This window comes from Lineus longissimus, chromosome 4 (genome assembly GCF_910592395.1).
Source record: "Lineus longissimus chromosome 4, tnLinLong1.2, whole genome shotgun sequence".
NCBI classification, from domain to species: domain Eukaryota; kingdom Metazoa; phylum Nemertea; class Pilidiophora; order Heteronemertea; family Lineidae; genus Lineus; species Lineus longissimus.
Window position 1 is genome coordinate 2,868,411 of NC_088311.1, and position 20,925 is coordinate 2,889,335.

The window sequence follows — 20,925 nt, forward strand, 5'->3', positions numbered from 1 at the left end:
AAAAAGAGAAAAATAAGGCCAAATCATTTATAAAGATAGTGTATGTATAATTCATCTCTCTATTTATATAATATGTACACATACATGTAGCTTACATTACACAAATGCAGTGCAAAATGATTGCGCACCCAATCCAACAAAACCTGAACAAAGATTAAAATACATTGTACACAAATAAATTCACATATCTCTGGTCAGGTTAAGGTGAATAGGATTTTAACCAAGTGTACGATATACACAATAGACTAGACTTTATAGTAACATTTAAAGATCTTTTGTTTCACAACACATTGAATAATAGCAGAATGAAATTCCATTTACATCACAATACAAATTGCTGTTCAAAAGAAGTGCGAATACTTGTCAGTTCTTGTACACCGTGGTTTCTTGTTTGAGTTCATATTGGCCCAGATATTTTTCCATCAAATGACACAGAATCTTTTGGAAAGTTGACAATTTGAGATGAGAAATACTTATCGGTCTCCCTGTGCTCAAACACACCACATCATAAAGGGACAGCTCATTTATCTCTGAATGTATATTATATGCTACTGGTCTAAAAAAGTTGCTAAAGCTGGGAACACATATTCAGCATTGGAGTAAGTAATCGTGTTGAGTGATGGGAGGTAAATATCTGCAGGAACAGGCATGTTTTATCAGCGAGCAATGTGTGCACAGTGTCATCCAAGTCTCTGATGACACGTGACATAATCTCACCCTCTGTGTGCTCCCAGCTTTAGTGACACTGATCATGGACAAAGAGGAGTCCTCCAAGGTTGCTCACTGCCCTCACCGAAAGGCAGTGCACTGAAAATGACTGCATCACACTGCTTTTGACTGAAACCCCCACTGCATATGACTGTCTCAGGCATATCATTTTTTCTTAATGTTTTAAAACCACTGATTTTGACTGAAAGACCACTGCAAAGCACTGCCACTTGCATATCATTATGAACGACATATTTCAAAAACACTGCCTATGACTGAAAGACCACTGATTTCCACTTCTCCAACTCTGATCGAAACCCGTGGCATTTTCAACATGACTGAAAACCACTGCTTTATGACTGGTGAGATTAAGACTTGATGGCAGTGTAAAGCAGTGGTAATTGCAGTCAAATTCAGTGTTAAATATCACCCATAATGCAACCTGAGACAGGAAGCTAGTATTAAGTTTGAATTTGATAGTCAAACATTCAAGAAATCATGGTAGCTCTTCATATTTCTCGCTATTTACCCGAATTTCAATATGAGAAGAGGGGAGTTTTAGTCAATTTGAATTGGAACACATAAGGAGCCAAATGAATGCAAAAAGGGTAATCTGGACAGACACTGAAGTTGTATTTTCAGCAAATCAAGAAGGCTGTAGGCCCTATAGGTGTTGTAATGCATGCATACACTGCAAGATATCTGCATGTATCTTATCTTCATGCATCTACTGTAGGCCCTATAGGTGTTAATTGTAATGTATGCATACACTGCAAATTATCTGCATGGGAGCTCAATACACATCAATCAGTAGATCATTATTCTACAGGCCGCGTGCAGTTACTTTATTTGGATGTCAATTTGATCTAGCTTTAATCCCTGACATCACTGACAGTAGCTATGTGCCATGTGTCGTTTCAATTGTCTAGTAACCCATCTGACCACTGTCATTATGACAAAGTTTGCAATGACGTAGGTCAAGGACGTGAATTTGTCATCTTTTTACTGTGTCACGTCATCATGCAATGGCGATGTCCTCTATTTGTGCAGATGACGTCATCACTGCCATATTGGACGCAAACACACCGTCTAAAAAGTAAAATAGGACAGCAAAAGTAACAGTTCGTGCCTGCATGCCATTAAATAAATTATTCATATTAACACTGAAAATGACTGCTCCCTCCAAGAGGTTTTGGAAATGGCAGTCAAAATCAGTGGTGTTTCAGTGTGGATTCAGTGTGCTGCGAAATATTTAAATTAACACTGAACCCCACTGCCAGCCCTGTGCATGATGCATAGTGAGGAGTCATTTTCAGTGTCAAAAGCAGTGGAAATCAGTCAGCCTAAATATTTAAATGAGCACTGCTTTTGACTGCCTTACCACTGATTTTGACTGTCTTACCACTGCTTATGACTCCCTAACCTCTATTTTTGATTGCTGTATAACTGTATGCTTTGGTATTGCGTGACTGAAAAACACTCCCTATGACTGCTTTCCACTGATTTCAACACTGCCATAAAAATGTGAGGTAACACTGCAACCTGACTGAATCCTGACTGATATCACACTGCTTTTCGGTGAGGGTGTCCACGACAGATCGCAATGACCTTCAGAACATGCTGCTCCTTTAAGTACCGGGTATCAGGACTCCACCTTTAAGGGTCGGGTAATAGGACCTACGGAGTCAGAGATTACATCTATTGTGAGATTCTCTTGCTATCACAGTGATTTTCTGTGACATTTTCAGTGCACCGGAGCCACAGGCATAAAATACCCTTCACGTGATCAGTTTGATATGCTGTCGTCATGAAAAAAAAATGTATCACATTAATTAGTGTACATAAGGTCTTAGATATTGAGTCTTGGGGGGGGGGGGGGGGGGGTACAAAATGGCTGGGTTACAAAATTATAAAAAGAATGAGCTCGCATCCACTGGAATGATATCTATCGCCTGTAGCCTCCCCCAAGTAGACAACCCCGGACTTGACTAACCCCCCCCCCCCCTGCTCAAGGATGCCCCTCGTTAAAAGAGGGACTATAGGCATTAGCTATGGGCATGTGGGGGTACAACTGGTGGTCTTCTGGTGACTAATAGGCACAAGTTGTTAAATACAAGGCAATTAAAACCACCCCAAACAATGATTTTAGTTCACAAAACTCCCCACAGGATGCAGCATGGGTCTTATTCAGGGACAAGACTGGTTACCAAGGTGATCAGTTGGCAAACTTGTAGCTGTACTAACTTGTGCACTAGTTCATGTTTGACATGCTATCATTTTAGTCGATCTACCCTCATATCCTTTACAGAATGTTTTGCTGTAGCCAAAAAAACAGTCATTGCTTTTTTTTAACCAAAGTTCACAAAATGTGCAAGAGTAGTCGAATATTTCTCACAAAGGAGATTAATGTTTAAATGATCATGCGTCTGCAGAAATGGTAATATAAGCAGCTTTTATAACCGACACAGTAAAAACAAAGACATTTTCTCTCCATGATTTAAAAACCGGTCCCACTGATCCAGCTGACATTTCGCTGTGATCTCGATTCTTGTTGCATTGTGGCATTACTTCACAGATTGTGTCTTAAGGAAATAAAAGGGTCAAGATGAAAAAAAAGGTAATTTTTAGTAAGAGAACTCACTGGCGAAAGGGTACACATAATCCAGGAAGTAAGTACTTTAGCCGAATGAAAAAAGGATAATTTTTTTGATCATGAGGCAACTGTCTTGGATGGAATATTTTTTGGTGCAGATACGTCTTTGTGCATTGGGCGGCAATTTAAGTGTATCTCATCATTTATCATTATGACATTAAATATAGTCTTTGATCACAGGCTAAACACAGAAAAACACTGGTTTACTGTAAAATCACTTTGATTCTGAAAGTTTCCTCAAGTGTGTTGACTGGTTCATGTGCCATCAATTCAAATCCAAAGAAATTGGATAGGATTTCAACTTCAATTTGAGGGGAGGCTAGCAATAATTTCAAAGGTTTCGCTCTCGTCCAGGTATTTGAAGAAATCCACAGGTCTTATAGCCTGCTTCTGATCAAATTTAATTTCAGCCAAACATGACTTTGTGTCAAGAAGTCTGATCGATCCAATCACACAGAAGTTTGTGATTCGATTTTTATGATCAAATTGCATCTCATCATCAAGAGACCATTTGGCCTGCTCATTTCTAAATGTGAAGTGATTTTACAATAAACAGGCGTTTTTAACACATTCAGGATTGTCAAAGGTAATATACAGAATCTATGTACACAGCACTAGCGCTATAAAATTGTGCAGAATTTTGACTGGCGTTTCTCCAAGACTGGTGTCACATTCTCTTTCCCGCGCCTGCGCAGCGTACTATTCTGAATTGGATTTTGATCGTCCTCCACAACTGCGTCTGCAAAATTCGCATTCCGTTTTTGTATCCGATGAAGAATTATTCGATACGTTCCGGTCACACTGCTTCTTGAATCCCGTCCCTGGGTTTGTTTTATCAAATCATCACTAATCCCCAAAGTGGTCAAAACTTTCCGCGCTTCAACCTCGTCGTGTTTTACATTGTTATTAGCCATCGTCGGGTTCAGTTCATATGGTTCTAAAGCGGCAGGAAACTCTTCCCCCTGCAACCATTCAGAGGCTTTTATTTCCTGTATACTAAACCGGTCCAGAGGTGCCGGTTTCAACATACTGCGAATAAGAAATTGGCCGGAGTCTGAGACAAAGGACGGTATTGTGTAGGTCCCCTCTAAAATACACTTTTTAAGTTTGGCAACAGTTTCGGCACGAAAAGGCATAATTCCACTGACCATAAAGTAGAGTAAAATTCCTAATGCCCATATATCTACATACACTCCATAATAGCTTTCATCCTTAAAAAGTTCTGGCGCAGCATACGGTGGAGATCCACAAAATGTATTCAATGTCTGATCGGCTCGACTGAATGTACTGAATCCAAAGTCACCAACTTTGATCATGGTTGGTGCGGCGTAAAACACATTTTCTGCTTTCAGATCTCGGTGTATGATGTGGTGATCATGCTGGAAAGAGAGAAAGGAAGAGATGTTTGAGTTTCAAGATGAGAAGATAACTGAGATTAGGTTACAGCCACTTGATACCTTTACAAATGACACTTAAGTTTTTAAACAAAAAGTGGTAGAAATTGTTGCATGTGCACTGAAAAGGTGGGAGACGAGTGTATCAAAAAGATGGGATCATTTAATGGCAAAACAAACGTTGAAAAACATTCTGACTGCTCACGGGATGTTCCTCCTCAAGGGAATGGAGTCCTGGGCTCTAAATGGGCTCTAAATAAAATCACAAATCAACATTCCAACACAATATTAGCAACCATGTTAGTGATTGCCAATACAGGCCGGGAGAGGTTCATGCATTATTCAAGACAAGTGCTATGACAGACAGGATAAAGTATATCAGTGGACAGACAGGCTACCTCGGGAGATGCAGAGGAGGCCATTTCATCAAACATTGCCTGAATACTCATTGATTCGACTGGATATAACAGCATTGTGCAACATGGGCGAGGAAGAACTGTTGAATCAACCATTTTGACTTCAGCAATCATGACCATGCAGCACCAGAAGTTGAACCAAAATTTCGGCATTTTTCAACTGGCATGCACATGAATGACTACTGTAACAGAGTCTGGCATGCGCATGATGCGTAACCAGATACTAAATCCAGAAATATTGTTCATACTTCTGTTGAAAGAGGTGCTAACTCAAAGGAGTTGAGCGCAGATTGATGCTAACCATGGACTTCAAGATGAGTTCGTAGACAGGTAGACAACCATTAATCAATTGAAATTATTGGTTGTGGATAAAAAACAACATCACCTGATATGTTTTTTATACTTTATATCCTTTTTGCCGAGAGGCCTTTTGAGAGACAAAGTGAGGCATAAATACTGTAATATCAATAATGCCTCAGCACCAAGTTGGAAATATATATTGCTGGATATGTATAAGCGCCTATAGTTTCATCACTAGCATTGTGTGTCAGTCAGTATTGACATTGCTAAGCTTTACAGACAACGCGTGTCCAATAGTTGCATTTTCATTCCAAAAAAAGCCTCTTGATATGTCAGACTCCATTTACATCATACTTTTTGTATTTTCTCAAAATGTCCTTATTATTTACCCCCTGTCATGCCTGTCATCCATTGCATTCTATATAATCACCTGTGGAGTAGGACTGGTTGTCATACCAACGATCATATCGCACCCCAATGATTTTGAATCATTAGCACCACAACACGGGCTGACAGTGCTAAATCAATCACAGATAATTATTGTGACAATCAACATAGAGATTTTTCATCACAAAGAGATACTTGATGATGACTAGGATGTAATCAAATCACATTAGATCTCAGCTTAATTGTTATTGACCAATTTCTCATTACCATAGAATATCATGGCACAGCAAGACCTGGTTGCCCTAGTCTGCTAGTAGAGTTATAATATTATGTGCATTATTATCATTTTACAACTGGTCACACCATGTCTCATTATAGGTGCTAGTGGTAACTAATAGGAATGCACAGGAACAAGACCACTAACCAAGAAACTTCCTCCTACCAGTACATAATGGATGTTAAATGGCCGTCATGATTTTCCAGACGAAAACCACCACACACCCGTTCATACAAGTTTAGTACATATTTCCTTTTATTTCACCGAGAGAAAGATGTGAGAGTTGACAAGTCAGGAGTCCGGAGTGAAATGTGAATCTTGCTCTTGGCATCATACTGTTGAGAAATGAGACAAATTCGGCTCTTTGATTTCATATCTTTTAGCAAAATGGCTGTGCACATTTCTCAAAACTTAACAAAAATTGATTTTTTTAGCAAAGATTGCTACAGGAAATGTATCTTGTATCACTTCAATTCAGCTGAGGGCAGCTGCTTTTTATGTGACCATGAAAATCAAGCAGCTGATGAGTGCAGAAGATTGGTCACCGCAAATTGGGCACGATGGTTACTTTGAGAATAACTGTCAGTGCACTGATCAGGGGAGAATATTCCTCAAGACAAATTCGATTAGTGCCCTGAAGTACCTTATAGTCCTTATGCAGAGTTGCCCACTCTGATTCGCCCTTTCTTGCCACTGCAGCAAAGCTGAGAGCTTCTGTAATCACCTGCCCCATGACATTACTTGGCGTGGATTACAGCTTATTCTGTAAGCCCTTCATCCGCCAAACACCGCTAGAGCACCACTCTACCACTTATCTCCCAGGTGCATGACATTCACCTTCTCCTTCTTCCATAAAATTACCACTAATTGCCGACCAGTGCAGTCGATGTTTCATCATGGCTTATCCACTCTGGTCGGCCTCTTAGAGCAACCACAGAAGCCTAACAACAGTGTAAGACAGGCAGAGATGGGCCCACTCTCAATTACATGTGTAGCGCATCCTTGTACCCTGCATTTTATATAGATTCCCTCGCCAGCATGTATAACAAACTAAATTTTTCACACACACTTTTTTGGTATACATTTGCATATACAACACCTCACACTGGTATACTATAAAATGTACCTCCAGCAATTTGATACTGGTGTGTCTTATTTCACAAACTTATTGACAGAACTGCTATAAAATTATACCACAATCGCTTAGGGCCATATCAAATTGCCTTCTCATCTCTCACGCCTGCCTGAGGTCCTGTAGTAGGAGACTGTATATTCAGTCATGATATCATGTTCCCTTGTAATTTTTCAGTTTCCTAATGAGCAGTTTTCTATGTAGGCAATGATGAGCCATGAGGAAATTATATTTCAAAACTGATTTATAGTTGCATGAGACGTCAACCAAGCCAACTTAAAACCCATACGAGTACTTGATAAATAGGAGCGTCCTTCCTCATGCATCCGCTTCCAGAGATCTTCGGTTGCAGTCCGCCTAAAGAAGTTCATGGAGAATATGATCAATGAATAATCAAAGACACTGTTGATGAATCTTTTTGTATCCCGTGCCCAGATCGATTCGGTGCTTTGATATAACCTTGGCAATCAAAGGAGGACATGACACGCGGAAGTAAACACTCGGGTAATCAGCAAAACTTGGTCACAGAAGCTTGAAATCAGTTTCCATGGGAATGGCATGAAACTACTGACTCATGTTGATAATTTAGAAGGGGTGTTGATAAGGGAATGTCCCTCTATAGTTTTGTACCGGCCCTGACATCATGGCTTGCCTAACCACTGTGGCATGAGGATATCTCTAGTCTAGTGGTGCAATCCACAAATGAGTCTGATGGCATGGATAGAACCTCAGTGTTGCAACAACAGGCTTTTCAATACTGAAACCTGTCTCATAAATACTATACATTTTGTTTCTTGCCACGCAACTGCCAAGTTAATATATAAGGGGGATGTGCCTGAAATGTGTGACAAGACTGATGAATGAACTGTATACTGCATGCCACATTCACAGTGGATCTCCTAGCAGGCAGTCTCACATCTCCATCTAAGCACTGAGAGGCAGCAGCCTAGGTTCTGCAACCAACCGTTTCATGTTCATCAATAAACAGATTCAGTTTCCATAGAAACACCACATCAATATAACACATACCATTAGTGTTGGGGTTGCAAAGACAGCAGAACCTCTCTATTAGTGACACCCTTGGGACTGACATATGTTGTCCTTCATCAGGCAGTTGTCCTGACCAGAGACGTCAAATTGAATGGAATTGACCGACCAATTTGGGACCAAAATCAGTGTCCTTAATCAAGAGGATGTCCTGCTGACAGAGGTGTTTGAAAATGGAGGTTTATCATGTATAAGACCTGCTGACAGGAAGGTGTTTGCATGTGTAATCACCCTTGTTCCTTAATTCAAATGGATAAGACCTTCCACTTTTTTGTGGTGTTGATCGATTATTGCCTGGACTGGATTGCTGCAGAGATTCGATATCATGACTTGCAAAGCATTCTTGTTGACTTCACTAATTAGTCCCTCAGTTAGTTAGCAGAATGCGTGTTTAGTGAGACCACGATGAGGACATTAAAGGATAATACTAGCTTCATTTGTCTGCAGAACATTCCAGGCTTCCTAACAAGAACACTGTGGAAATGATCGCATTGATTGCCTTTGCATGGCTAAGGCCTCACACCATCATCAAGCGGACATGGTGTACAAAAAACCCATTGAAAAATGTTTACAAAACATCTGAAATAAGGCAGAGGGGCAAGAAGGGAATTAAGAAAGAAAGCACCTACCATATGTTCTAAGGCTGCTACAACTTGAGCAAATATAGGTTTGGCGTCCTTTTCCGACATTTTGCCTTCGTTGGATATTTTGGTGAAGAGTTCCCCTCCCGAGGCATACTCCATGACTATGTGTAATTTAGCAAGCGTCTCTACGACTTCGTATAAACGGATTATGTTTGGATGGCGTAATCGCTCCATGCTTGAGATCTCACGAGAAAGAAGACGCTGCGTCTTCTGGTCCAGTTTTGTTTTGTCCAAAATCTTGATTGCAACCTTTTCTGTAAAATAGAGAAGGACAGTTGTTCTGTAAAATAGAGGACAGTTGTTCTGTAAAATAGAGAAGGACAATCGTTCTGTAAAATAGAGGACAGTTGTTCTGTAAAATAGAGGACAGTTGTTCTGTATATAGAACAGGACACTGTTATGTAAAATAGAAAAGGACACTTTTATGTTCTGTAAAATAGAAAAGGACAGAGTGTTAAATGCCTCTAAAAAATTTCATGATAAAGTTGCTCAATCTTTAACATCTGATAGTGATATATCAATATCTGTCAAAATTCGGTAAAAGCAGGCATTAAATGTCAATAATGCGATTAAATTACACTGATGGTAAACAGATATTCTGACGTTAAAACCCGATCAATTTCCCAAGAGAATGTCTTGTTTCTCAATTCCTATGCGTGATTGAACAGAGGGAAAATGAAAGCAAACGTTAATTTGCCTTCCCAAAATTGCCATGTGAAATCATCAGATGTTTGTCGTTTCCAATGGTGATGATCAAATTGACATCCAAGGGATGAGAATTTGAGAACTTTACTGGATTGAATTTCTCTTCTTTTTGAGTGCATTGAGAAAATGCTGGGCTGGCACTCTAAATGAATGGTTCTACTATTAGAGTATTATGTATTCAAATTATCAATAATGACCTACGAATATACTATTGTTTTAAAAGCATATAGCCAAATCCCTCTTTACACAGACCTACACAAAATTTATAATCTACATCATGATTATGTTTCAATGGCTTTCTGACCTTTGTGACTGATGGCTAATTTTCCCCCACTGTTTAGGCTGTTGTCACTAGTGACCTAAGCAAGTCTGTTTGAACAGTCTCATTTTATAATTCATGTACTATTAACTGACCAAGAGCTTTTTATAAACCTACCTGCACACAAACATTGAATAATCATCATAGTTGGTGAGATTATTCATACCGTTAATATATTTAGCCAAAGTGAGACTGATCATACACACAGACCAATGATAGTATGTTGGGAGTGCATTTTCACTCTCATCCAAAATTAGTCTGAGAAAAGCTTAGGACGTGCTCACACGGGCATATATAATTTGATTCACCTCTCTGTTTTTGAAGGTAACCAACCTATAAATGACTAAAGAGAAATTGGAGACAAGAAAAGAACATTCAGTCTTACCTTTGGTAAGTGCATGCACAGCCATGCGGACTTGGGAGAAATTGCCACTGCCCAATTCACCTCGAATCCGATAAAATCCTATTCGTTTCCCCAAAGTTATCTCTTTTAGACATTTTTGATCATTTGAAAGGTCATGCGACAGGCGATCATACGCCGTAATTCTCCTCTCCCGCTGCTGTGGCGGGTCACCTTCCTCCTCAATTTCGTCTTTTGTTGCCCTGACGGCAGGTTCTGATATCGCTGGGCCATTTGACCTGATCGTGGATGACATCGTTGACGTCAAGTCCGAGCCGGTCTCCTGATTAAATTCGGCCGGCATTAGGTGGTGTTCGTAGCATTATTATCCAACTGGAATGGTTGTTCGTGGAATGAGGTACATTGGTCCCTATCTCACCGTGTTACTTCATCAGTGGAATGTCAATGCATCTGGACCCTGTAACGAGATAGATGGAAAACTGGGTCAAAATAGGAAAATGGGGTGACTCAAATGGTCAGGATGGATTAGACCTGGCAGAACCAGCTCCGATAATGGTTCACGCTGAATCTGGAGTAGTCTACATGAATACCGATTAGTTACTATTTACATGAGGAATATTTTGACTGCATTCGGATTCAATCGAATGTCATTTGGTCTTTTTCTTGCCGTGTTGATGACCCCATGATGTTACCTGGAGCTAACATGCTTTCCAACAACAAGGCCAAGAAGCTCTGACACGAGGAGGTTGGAGAAGCTTCAACATGCTTTATGTCACAACCAAAACCGTATGTGGGGGTGAGGCGTGTTTGTCGCCATGGGGTGTTTCATTATGCCAAAATCTATAACATACTTTTATAGTTCATACTCTCATTGTTTCACTCAACACTGCCTATAGGGAGAAAATGTGCCAGGAAAACATGGCATTAATCAATAAAGGAGGTGAATAATTCACACTAGGTCTTAAATGCTACTTGGAATCACCAGGCAAGATCATCTAACGGTTATTTACCAGAACACAATTTACACTAAAAAGACACAGCACTGATATGCACCACAATACATTCAGTATCTGATCGACAAATAATGACAGACAATCAGAAAATGTACCCAAGGCATTTCATCAGATACTCATCCAAAATCGATTCAGCTTCATCGAGACCTGATCAACTGATCAGTACATGTAGCAATGAATTATCAATAAACGATAGCAAAAATCGACCCACGGGATACCGCTCTTGGCAGTACACGATCAACACTGGGGTAGTTTTTTTAAAGCACACTGATAATTCGGAGAAAATCCATGTGATAAAATGATTCTTCTGACAAGCCTGAATAGTGAGTGCCCATGATGTAGGCCTGGCAGAGACACTCATAACCCACTTGGTGAAACTTAATCTGGCCTACCAGGCTCCTGCTTATTCAACTACAAAGCCAAGGAGAGAAGGAATCCAACTGCGTACTTTCTTGGGAGCCAGAAAAATGTGGCATTTATATGAGATCTTTCAATATTTACCATGGATAGACTAGTTTTTTATGTCCTGAAAGCTTCAGACATTGCAGAGAATATATACGTTTTGTGCAAACAATTGTATACTCAATGGAGAAATGCACACAAACCAATGTAAACCATAGTGCAAACATTTGTCATGTTGGAGGTCTCAGGCAAGAACACTGATTTGATTTGAAGCGAGAAAAATTGCTTGTCGCCAGCTTAGGCTGACATGGCAACTGCGTAAGCAACAAAAATTGCTCACATAGACGAAAAAACTGTCGATGATCTTACTATCTGCGCACCATCTTGACCACCGAGGTTGTTTTTCATCACGTCAATCTTCAAAATGACCTATCATAAAACCCTGGCTAGTCTGGATGTCTCCACACTAGAGTAACAGCAAACAGTCAGTTCCTTCAGCTCAATCAGATGATAAAACAGCTAGCACTTATGATGGAGGTTTATGCACGCAATTCATTGAGAACGTAAGACGGGGATAGAAAGAAACCCATTGGATAACTCTTCCAGATCAGCATATTTCAATCCTTGCAGGAGACATGAGAGAGCAGAGGCAATGGCCAAAGCATAAATCAATGAGCGATGCCTTCACAATAGACTCCATGCTACGTTACTAAAGGCATTCTTTGTCCATCGACCAGCGTATTGATCTGTACCAATGTTAGCTCACTTGTTGATGATGTTGACGTCACAGTACTGAACCTAGGCAACTTGCAGGCATTGTTGTAAAAACATATAGATTTCTACAAATGAATAACGCTAGGACAATGTTCATTATAAATGTATTGCCAGTATTACCGCAACAAAACAACTTCGTCAGTGAGATTTCTGGTGGCGTACCAGTTGCCATCATCTGCCCACAGATATTTTTCACTTCTCAAAACTTGATATCCATCATGAACGCAGAACGAAATCTTTGCAGCCGGACCCCCTCATTTCTGAAATCACACCATTGGAGTTTTGGGTTTAGGTTGCACCCCCTTTCCAAATGTCCAGGTGTGCCAATTTATGATTATCATTATGTAGGCCTAGTCTATGTTACGAATTCTATGGAGTAATACCAATAATATACATGAATACACACAACAACCTAGGCCTACATGAGTGGATACTTTATAGGTCTACATCAGTATAGCAGCATAGATAGACAGTTCATCATGACATGTTGATGTTATGCATGTATGTGATACTCATACTGACAGTAGTGACAGGCCCTGTACACAGAGACATGTACAGCAGGAGATTTGAGCCAGTCCTGGCCTGTCCTATTTGAGTATTTCCATAACTCTCCCTACTAGGGCCAGCCCTATTTCAGTTACATAAACGTACAAGACTCACCTTTCGATTGTAAATCACTGGCAGCCAAAAGTTCTGACACACTGGTCGTCCCAGCCATTTACGTACTGTTCACAACCATGATAGTTTATGTGTATACAATGTATACTGCTAGCAAAATCAGTTCTCTTCCGGGACTTGCCATTTGTTGACGTCACCGGGGCAACTTGACCCATGCTGCCGTCTCGTGACGGTTAGTATAACTGAAATCTTCGTGCCGCGCGTTTGAATTACACTCCCGAGACAGTGGCAATTTCCCGGAAATGAGCATCATGAACTTTTGCTCACCAGATTCAGTTGATACCGCAGGTTGAGGTTGTTCAGAGCGGTTATTGTGGTTTGCAGCAGTTTAAAAGGTGCTATACTTAAGATTGTGCCCATATCAAAATGGTCCTGCCATTTCACTTTTTCATCAAAAGGGTTACAACTCTGCTTAAAAACACATTTATCGGGTACGAGCTGGTTTTGCATGCAGTTGCCCCCCTCCATTGCATGCACCTCCCCCATAAATATATATATAGGCTGAGGATGACGAGATGGACTACCCAGCAAGTCTACATCATTGATGCTTGAGCGTTCTCTGAAATCTGGTGATAAGTTGAAATCATAATGCGCGCCTGCGAGATTAATCAGGCATATTTCTCTCAACCTGAATAAAACTGAGCATGCGCAATACTTTGGATAAGGCCTAGTTAGATTAGCATTGTCCCTATTCAATACTAGGCCTATTGTATAGCAACATAAACACAGCTCTCAACCACTAGCTGGTTAGCCTCGGAAATATACGAGTGACACTCGGTCGTCTCCGGCGGAGAGAAGTCTGACGTGTATACCGGCGTCCTTAGAGACCCTTGACAACTAGACAAGAAGCACAGTAGTTCGCAGTGTTGTAAATACACCACCGTTTTCTGAAGACTGTGACCTGAATTCCACCATAGGTGCTGACAGGGACAATCGTGAAAGAGGAAAATAAACAAGGGAAAGAGACACACGGGAAACTATAGAACAAAATGGGTTGCAAAAATAGTAAGTCAGTCTCCACTGTCCCAACGACAGTTAAAGTCAAACCGGCTTCCGGAAAAGGACGAATTCAGCCTATGGACTTAGACTCGAAGCCATCAGAGTTAAAAGCAACGGACGCGTTCATTACACAGGATAAAACATTGCCTAAAAACGATTCTAGTGATTCTTTGGGAAGTTTAGGTGACGGTGGGGTTGGTGGTGACTCGAGGCAGGGATCCGCAGGGTCCAAGTTCTCAAAACATAGTGACGATTCTGGTCTTGGAGAACATGGTGATGATGATGGAGTGACGTATATTACAGAACTGTCAGATCCTGCTCTTGTACAACAAGTAGAAAGTGGATTCAAGGAGAAGGAACTGGACGGTAAGACCAATGTACATGCTGGTGTTCTTGTTTTGTGATGCTTGTTCTTGTTCGCGGTTGTTCTATATAGCTATGCATTCCAGTCTACAAAAGAGGCGATGACCAGGATGTCATCTCTAATTCACATAGAGGCACTATCTACATTCAATAATCGCGTGCAAAAGCCAGTACAAGGACAAAGTATTGAAGCCCCTCACTCTGAAGTTTTTACCGTATTGCTCGATGAGAGGTTCAAGGTTACCGAAACCCGGCAATGGCCTCAGATCACAACCGTGATATTCCCGCTTGACTTTCTCTCCAGGGACCTAAGATCCCTTTACACGGGGCCATGTCTCGCCATTGTCTTGTCCATTAACCAAGCGCGCCCTTCCTGGAGCGCTACTGTTTTCACGCTTGGAAGACGCACCATGCTAAGCCACAGGACCTAGTATACACAAGTTGTCGTCACTCCTGAGGATGCCCAGTCCATGATTGACTTTTTGACATGTGCATTGTATAAACTTATAGTCCAATAATTCCTTTGTTATTGGTGGGAGTGGCGGTTTATAGGCACATTTAAGCCAAATTGACAATCATTTTGTTCAGTTTTCCCTTGAAAAATCAGAGCTACACTGCGTTAGTCTCCATGAACGGAGCTAATTCACCGATGCATGATTAATTGAGTGTAATACTAGGGGCTCGAATCATTTCCCTAATTATGTATTCCTAATTTGTTGAAATCGATATATACCATAAAATATTCACGCGGACGCAAGCCGATCAAACATTACTTTGTGTTTATTGATACATTGACAATATTGGATTGATGAATTGGTAAGGGTGGAATTCATTATCATCAAATCGGTGATTAACCCTTTACAGTGATACACATGTACTTTGAAAGCTAAATGAAATTCCTGACTGGATATTCAATTATAAGATCACGTTATAAGCTGCGCTTACACCACGAAATATTGGTGGACCAATTGCACTTACACCACCACATTGCCGCGACAAATTGGTTCGGCAATCCATTGCCGATACAAATTGCCGAGCGAATTTGTCCCACCAAGCTTGATGGTCCAAATTCGCCCGGCTTGTTATGTCACAGCAATCTGCAGAATAATCAGTAAGGGATTTTAGCTCTGATGTGGATGCGCACGCTGAAAACACGCGTGAAAACGTCATGACATGTATGAAATAACATCGAAGTCCCCCCCCCACAAAATCGTTCAAATTTTCCTATCCTATCATTCCAGATCTTTGGGTAACCGGAAAGGCGGTTCCTCGCCGTCTCAGCGCCAAGGACAAAGAACGACAAGAGGAACAGCGGATTCTAGCAACACTCCAAGAGGAAGGCCTCATCACTCGGCCCCAGACACGCGCAGGGAACGGCGTCTGCTTCGAGATTGTTGAAGAGAATAGTAATCGCCTGGCGCTTCGGCCGCCCCCGAGATTAGCCAAGCTTGAGAAGAGAAAGAAGAAGAAGAAGAAGCTTACCGAGTGGGATATCCAGGTCAAGCTGGAGAAGGCTGAAGAAAAGAGGAAGGTGAGTTGAGAGATCAAGACTTAGTTACACGATTCTGGTAAAGGTTAATTAAGGTCACAAAGGGGCAATTGGAAAGAAACGAAAATTTACTCCGGGACTGAAAACAGTACATGTAAAGGCATAAAAGCTAATGGTGCCTTGTGTGCCACATCACTTAACATAGGCTTTTGCTCATTTTGATGTTTATTTATCTTCATCCTTCAGCAACACGAAAAGGAAAAGCTAGAGCGCATTAGTCAGCTCGACAAATCTCAAGTTCAGTCGGCACTCGACAACTTCGTCGAGCACCAGAAGAAGTTGGGAGAAGAGCAACTCCAGAAAGTGGATGTCATGGCGGAGAAGAAAGAGAAGAAGCTTAGGGAACTTCAGGAGAAGCTCCGAGCCAAGGAAGCACACGCAGAAGAGGTCAGACGGCGGAAGAAACTGCGTGTGATGACTGTCATTGAAAGTCAAGGCGAGTACGACACGGAGAACCCGAATTTAGCAAATATGAAAATGGCGGAAGATGTCGCTGTGGCTGGAACCGGAAGTAAGCAGCAGACGACAGAAATGTCGCAACAGGATCAGGAATAATGAAGATGCGAATGAAGATGTACGAGTTATGTTGGGATTTATTTGTTCGAAGTCAGTCTCAGGAATTGCATGGTTGATGGATTCGTTTGATGTATACGTATGGCAAGACTGTTTTCGGCACTCTTTTAAAAGTGTCCGTTCTTAAATCAAACTGCTTAGGCCTATCTTACTAGTCGAGCATCATCTAGGGGCAGTCCATTTCGTCATCCTGATCGCTTCGGGCGACAGAACGAAACTGGTCCACTGCGTTTGGAGTGTAATGCATACTTCGCGGGGGTACTTAGTATTTCATGGCATTCTGCAAACGGTTACCGACTCTGATACGGCTGGTGCCAACATGGCGCAAAGATAAAAATACAAACAGGGAGAAGACCAAACCAGATAACATGCTTAGGAAGCTCGAGGGGGTAGGTCAAAACAATATTGTTACATGATAATCATGAATATCAAGAATATTTATAGCATTTATTTATTCTTGTATTCATGTATTCAAAATACCACTATTTGGCGTCATTTTGCAAATAAACAGCATCGTACATACTGCTTTTCGCAGGGAAAAATCTGAATATAAATTTTAAACCCGCTAATCAAGCTGTGATAAACAAACTTCTGTGGCGATGGATTTAATGTTTTTGCCAGCATTTCTGACGAACTCTTGACAGTTTTCTATTACTGTAATACTTGGCATATCTGTGATATATAATGAAGGGGTTAGGCACTCTGAGATATACTGCTGCACGGGGACACTCAACACACTTTAAAATTAAGATTCTGACACATGTACATAGTGATTATATCCACAATATGTTTCAATGTTTCATTGTTTCGATTGTTTCGATTCGTTTCGTCCTGTTACGGATTTTTCTGTTTCCGAAGTTCGCCTCAGAGATGTCTTTTCTCTGTTCCTTTGCGAAAATTAAAGGCCCTGGACCAAATGATGTCGTTTGTAAAAGGAACATATTTCTCCCTGTTTTGAGAATTTGGAACACCTTTTTGCTGGCCGTCATAATCTAAAAACAAACATTTTGCTAATGCGTGTTGTCGCCTCACAAGTGTGAACAACTCTTGGGAGACATCGTGACCGATACCCTAATTGTTAGCGACACTTCAGCTTGAGGTCCAGGGTCCTACATTTCCAAGATTTCCTAGGTGTGTTGCAAACATGATTTTGAACAGTCCGATCAGGTATCCCGATGGACCGATCGTAGCCTCGCGCCGATCAGCCTACGTCAGCCGCGAATCCTCGGCAGGGGTATGCCCTGCGGATCTTCACCTACGCCTAACTCCTCAAAAGCAACAGTAAAATAGCTTGATCTACTATGTCCGGTGTGTGCAGAGAGCTGGCCCCAAGCATAGTGTAAATATAAGTGCAAGTAGGAACCGTGACAATATTCAATGTAAATAAAAATGAATTTTAGATAATATTGCTTTCGTTCGATTTTATTCAAACCATACATGTATCATATTCGAGATGATTTAATTGTCGGTTGTTCGGTAAAGCTACGAGCTTGTAGTTAAAGATGGCATTGGAGTACCAGTAGCGACAAGAATAGACAGGTTTCGCAATCACCATAGCTGCGCGTACACCACGAAATATTGGTGGACCAATTGCACGTACACCACCACATTGCCGCGACAAATTGGTTCGGCAATCCATTGCCGATACAAATTGCCGGGCGAATTTGCCCGGGCTTGTTAAAAGCTCGGCTTTGTCGTGGTGTACGCGCGAATGGATCGGCAATTAGCTAGTTAGATGGTTCGGCGACAGGCGGCGCTTTCGAAGTGGCGCTTTCTGCTTATTGTTTGCGCGCCATCTGTTGCCGGATTTTATAACTTGTGTACGCGCTTGGTGGATTTTCGATTTTGCGGTATTGGTTCGCGAACCAAGATTGGTGGTCCATTTTCAGGTGGTGTACGTGCGGCTTCATAATGCGTTTTCCCCTTGCCGTAGTGCATTACATTTCCGCTTGTCAAATGTACGCGTAATTATTGGCCAGAGATTCGAGTCTTCAAATACCACATTCTACCTAACTGCAAAACTTAGAATAAGTGGCTGCATGCGGAATCAGAAAGGCCGACCGTGTATTACTGTACGTGGAGACAGTGTAGTGTGTAAATCGAACTTTTCGAGAGTAATCCCACGCTCGGAGACCGAAAGACAAGAGACGAAGGCTGTGACATGGCAATTTTTATTGGGCAAGTACATGTATATAAAAATACTGCAAAACTTGGAAAATAATAGGCAGGATTCAGAAGCCCGACGAACTACGATGTTCAGTCGACTCATTCGTAAGGATTGCGAAACCTGCCTAATACCGTAACGTCTACAACAACGCAACGTTTTACAATAACGCTACGTTTACAATAACGCAACCACATTTACAATAACGCAGCGTTACTGCGAACGCCGCTTGGGCAACTGGGCCAAAGGATCAGATGCAGGATGGGGTGGAGGATGTTGCAGTGTCGATAGAAGGATGGGGGAGGTGAGAGAGGGGGGGGGGGGGGGCAAAGGGTAAATGGTAATGACATAATATCAATTGAACAATGTACAGGTCGCTCTCAAGGTGGCAAGAACCGATTGCTGACCAAAACAATGTCATAGTCTGTTAACACCAATGGAGCATTCTCTTATATTTTATTCCAAAACCGCTCAATCAAAATGGTGCAGAGACTTAATATTGACGTTTATTGTCTTCAAGAGGAAATTGTTCTCAAAACTGATATGGGCCTAAAATATCAATAATATCCTACCTAAAATATTCTCTGGGCCTTCTGTTAAACTAGGCCTGCCTTGAGAAAAAAGAAAGTCATGTAGATATTTTGAGAAAACTAAGCCTAGAGCAATGATATTGATCTACAACAAATTCCTCTTGAAAACAAATGAATATGTCAATAAGGCGCATCTGTGCATCATTTTGAGTAATCAAATGTGGCACAAAAATGCAATGTATAGAAACACTTTTTTGCTTTGACCGAGACGACTACCCAGACAAATGACTCCATTGCTGTTGTACCTCGTGCTGTGAAATAGATCAGTCGTTATCACGTCACAACCATCACCAAACGGCAATTAATTACCACATTGAAAACGGAACATAAAATAGCAATATTCTGGATCAGCGAGTACATACACAAAGTGCTATTGATTTCAGCCCAATGGGGAATAAGCACATTTTTTGCAAAGGTTCACTTGAAATAAAGAGTCACAATGTTTGATTGAATTTTTGATTGAATTCATTAGAGTCAACCCAACAGCATAAATTACAATAAGAAAATGGTAAATTCCGTTGGGAACTGATGGTGTTCCCTGATCCTTCTGGCCTGGAATAGAAAGGGAAGTAACATTGAAATATACAATTTAAGAAATGATAGAGAGCATTTTTCATGACGTTTTTCGGTTTTTTAATCTTTTATTTTGCATATGTCTATACATATGTTTATGTCTGTGACAGCTTCATTGGCACCAAGATGAATAAATGAATTGAATTGTCAGGCAATAGTGGTCAACCTGCCTCGGGTTTGTCCCAATATCAGTCACATGATGACGGACCTGAAGCTTCATATCATCAGCTGTATTTCCAGCTTATCGAGATTTATCTCATTTACCTCAATTGTGTTCCACAAATCTAGCATCCTGAATATTTATCTCCAACTCATGCGGGATGGACAACTGGGTACAGAGACCGGTTCCTACGATCCACCAGGAAACTTGTCCCCAAACTGATAACTTCCCACGCAGAAGTAACTTCCCACGCAGAAGTGGTCTCTTTCTTGGGCCACAGGAGATAGAGCAATTATTCACCTGAAAAAAGTGGAGACAATTCGAATGCTGCGTCAGTCAACAATGGGCGATTTGTTCAGGAGACGTCTTTCAAATCGCCCATGGTTTTATAAACGAGACCTGGACAGACAGTTCCAGCTACTTTTTGCATATTTCCCTTGCATAGTTATACATGTATTAGCAGTCCGCATTATAGTTTGCTTGTCATAAATTTACTTTAAGGTCACGTGCAGGTCTTACTGGTAATTGCTGGGATGAAACTTGATACTGCTGGACAGACTTACATGTCCACAAAACGCAGTGTCCCTGCTGGACTGATTTACAAGTCCACAAAACGCAGAATCGGACATGGACATCATTACCCAAGCAAGAACCAAATGTTTCCCCACAAAATAGGGTCGTTTATAATGTTGAAGACATGTTTATACATAATAATACTGAAGCTATTGCCTACGGTGACCTTGC

The 20,925-nt window shown here is 41.1% G+C and overlaps 2 protein-coding genes across 3 annotated transcripts; one reads left to right on the forward strand and one right to left on the reverse strand.

Moving 5' to 3' along the window:
- Positions 1 to 23: 23 nt before the first annotated feature.
- On the reverse strand, positions 24 to 13,311 carry LOC135486372 (serine/threonine-protein kinase NIM1-like). 2 transcript variants are annotated; one of them, XM_064769121.1, is made up of 4 exons: positions 13,193 to 13,311; positions 10,368 to 10,800; positions 8,944 to 9,212; positions 24 to 4,740 (listed from the first exon to the last, which is right to left on the reverse strand). In XM_064769121.1, the coding sequence occupies exons 2-4, from the start codon at positions 10,684 to 10,686 to the stop codon at positions 3,982 to 3,984; spliced, it is 1,347 nt and encodes a 448-aa protein (XP_064625191.1). In that variant the 5' UTR covers positions 10,687 to 10,800; positions 13,193 to 13,311; the 3' UTR covers positions 24 to 3,981. The 2 variants fall into 2 exon arrangements, with proteins under 2 accessions (XP_064625191.1, XP_064625193.1); XM_064769123.1 differs by having other exon boundaries at positions 13,184 to 13,303.
- Positions 13,312 to 14,037: 726 nt separating this feature from the next.
- Positions 14,038 to 18,098, forward strand: LOC135486653 (stathmin domain-containing protein 1-like). Its single transcript, XM_064769630.1, has 3 exons — positions 14,038 to 14,575; positions 15,814 to 16,103; positions 16,308 to 18,098. The coding sequence occupies exons 1-3, from the start codon at positions 14,200 to 14,202 to the stop codon at positions 16,674 to 16,676; spliced, it is 1,035 nt and encodes a 344-aa protein (XP_064625700.1). The 5' UTR covers positions 14,038 to 14,199; the 3' UTR covers positions 16,677 to 18,098.
- Positions 18,099 to 20,925: the final 2,827 nt, after the last annotated feature.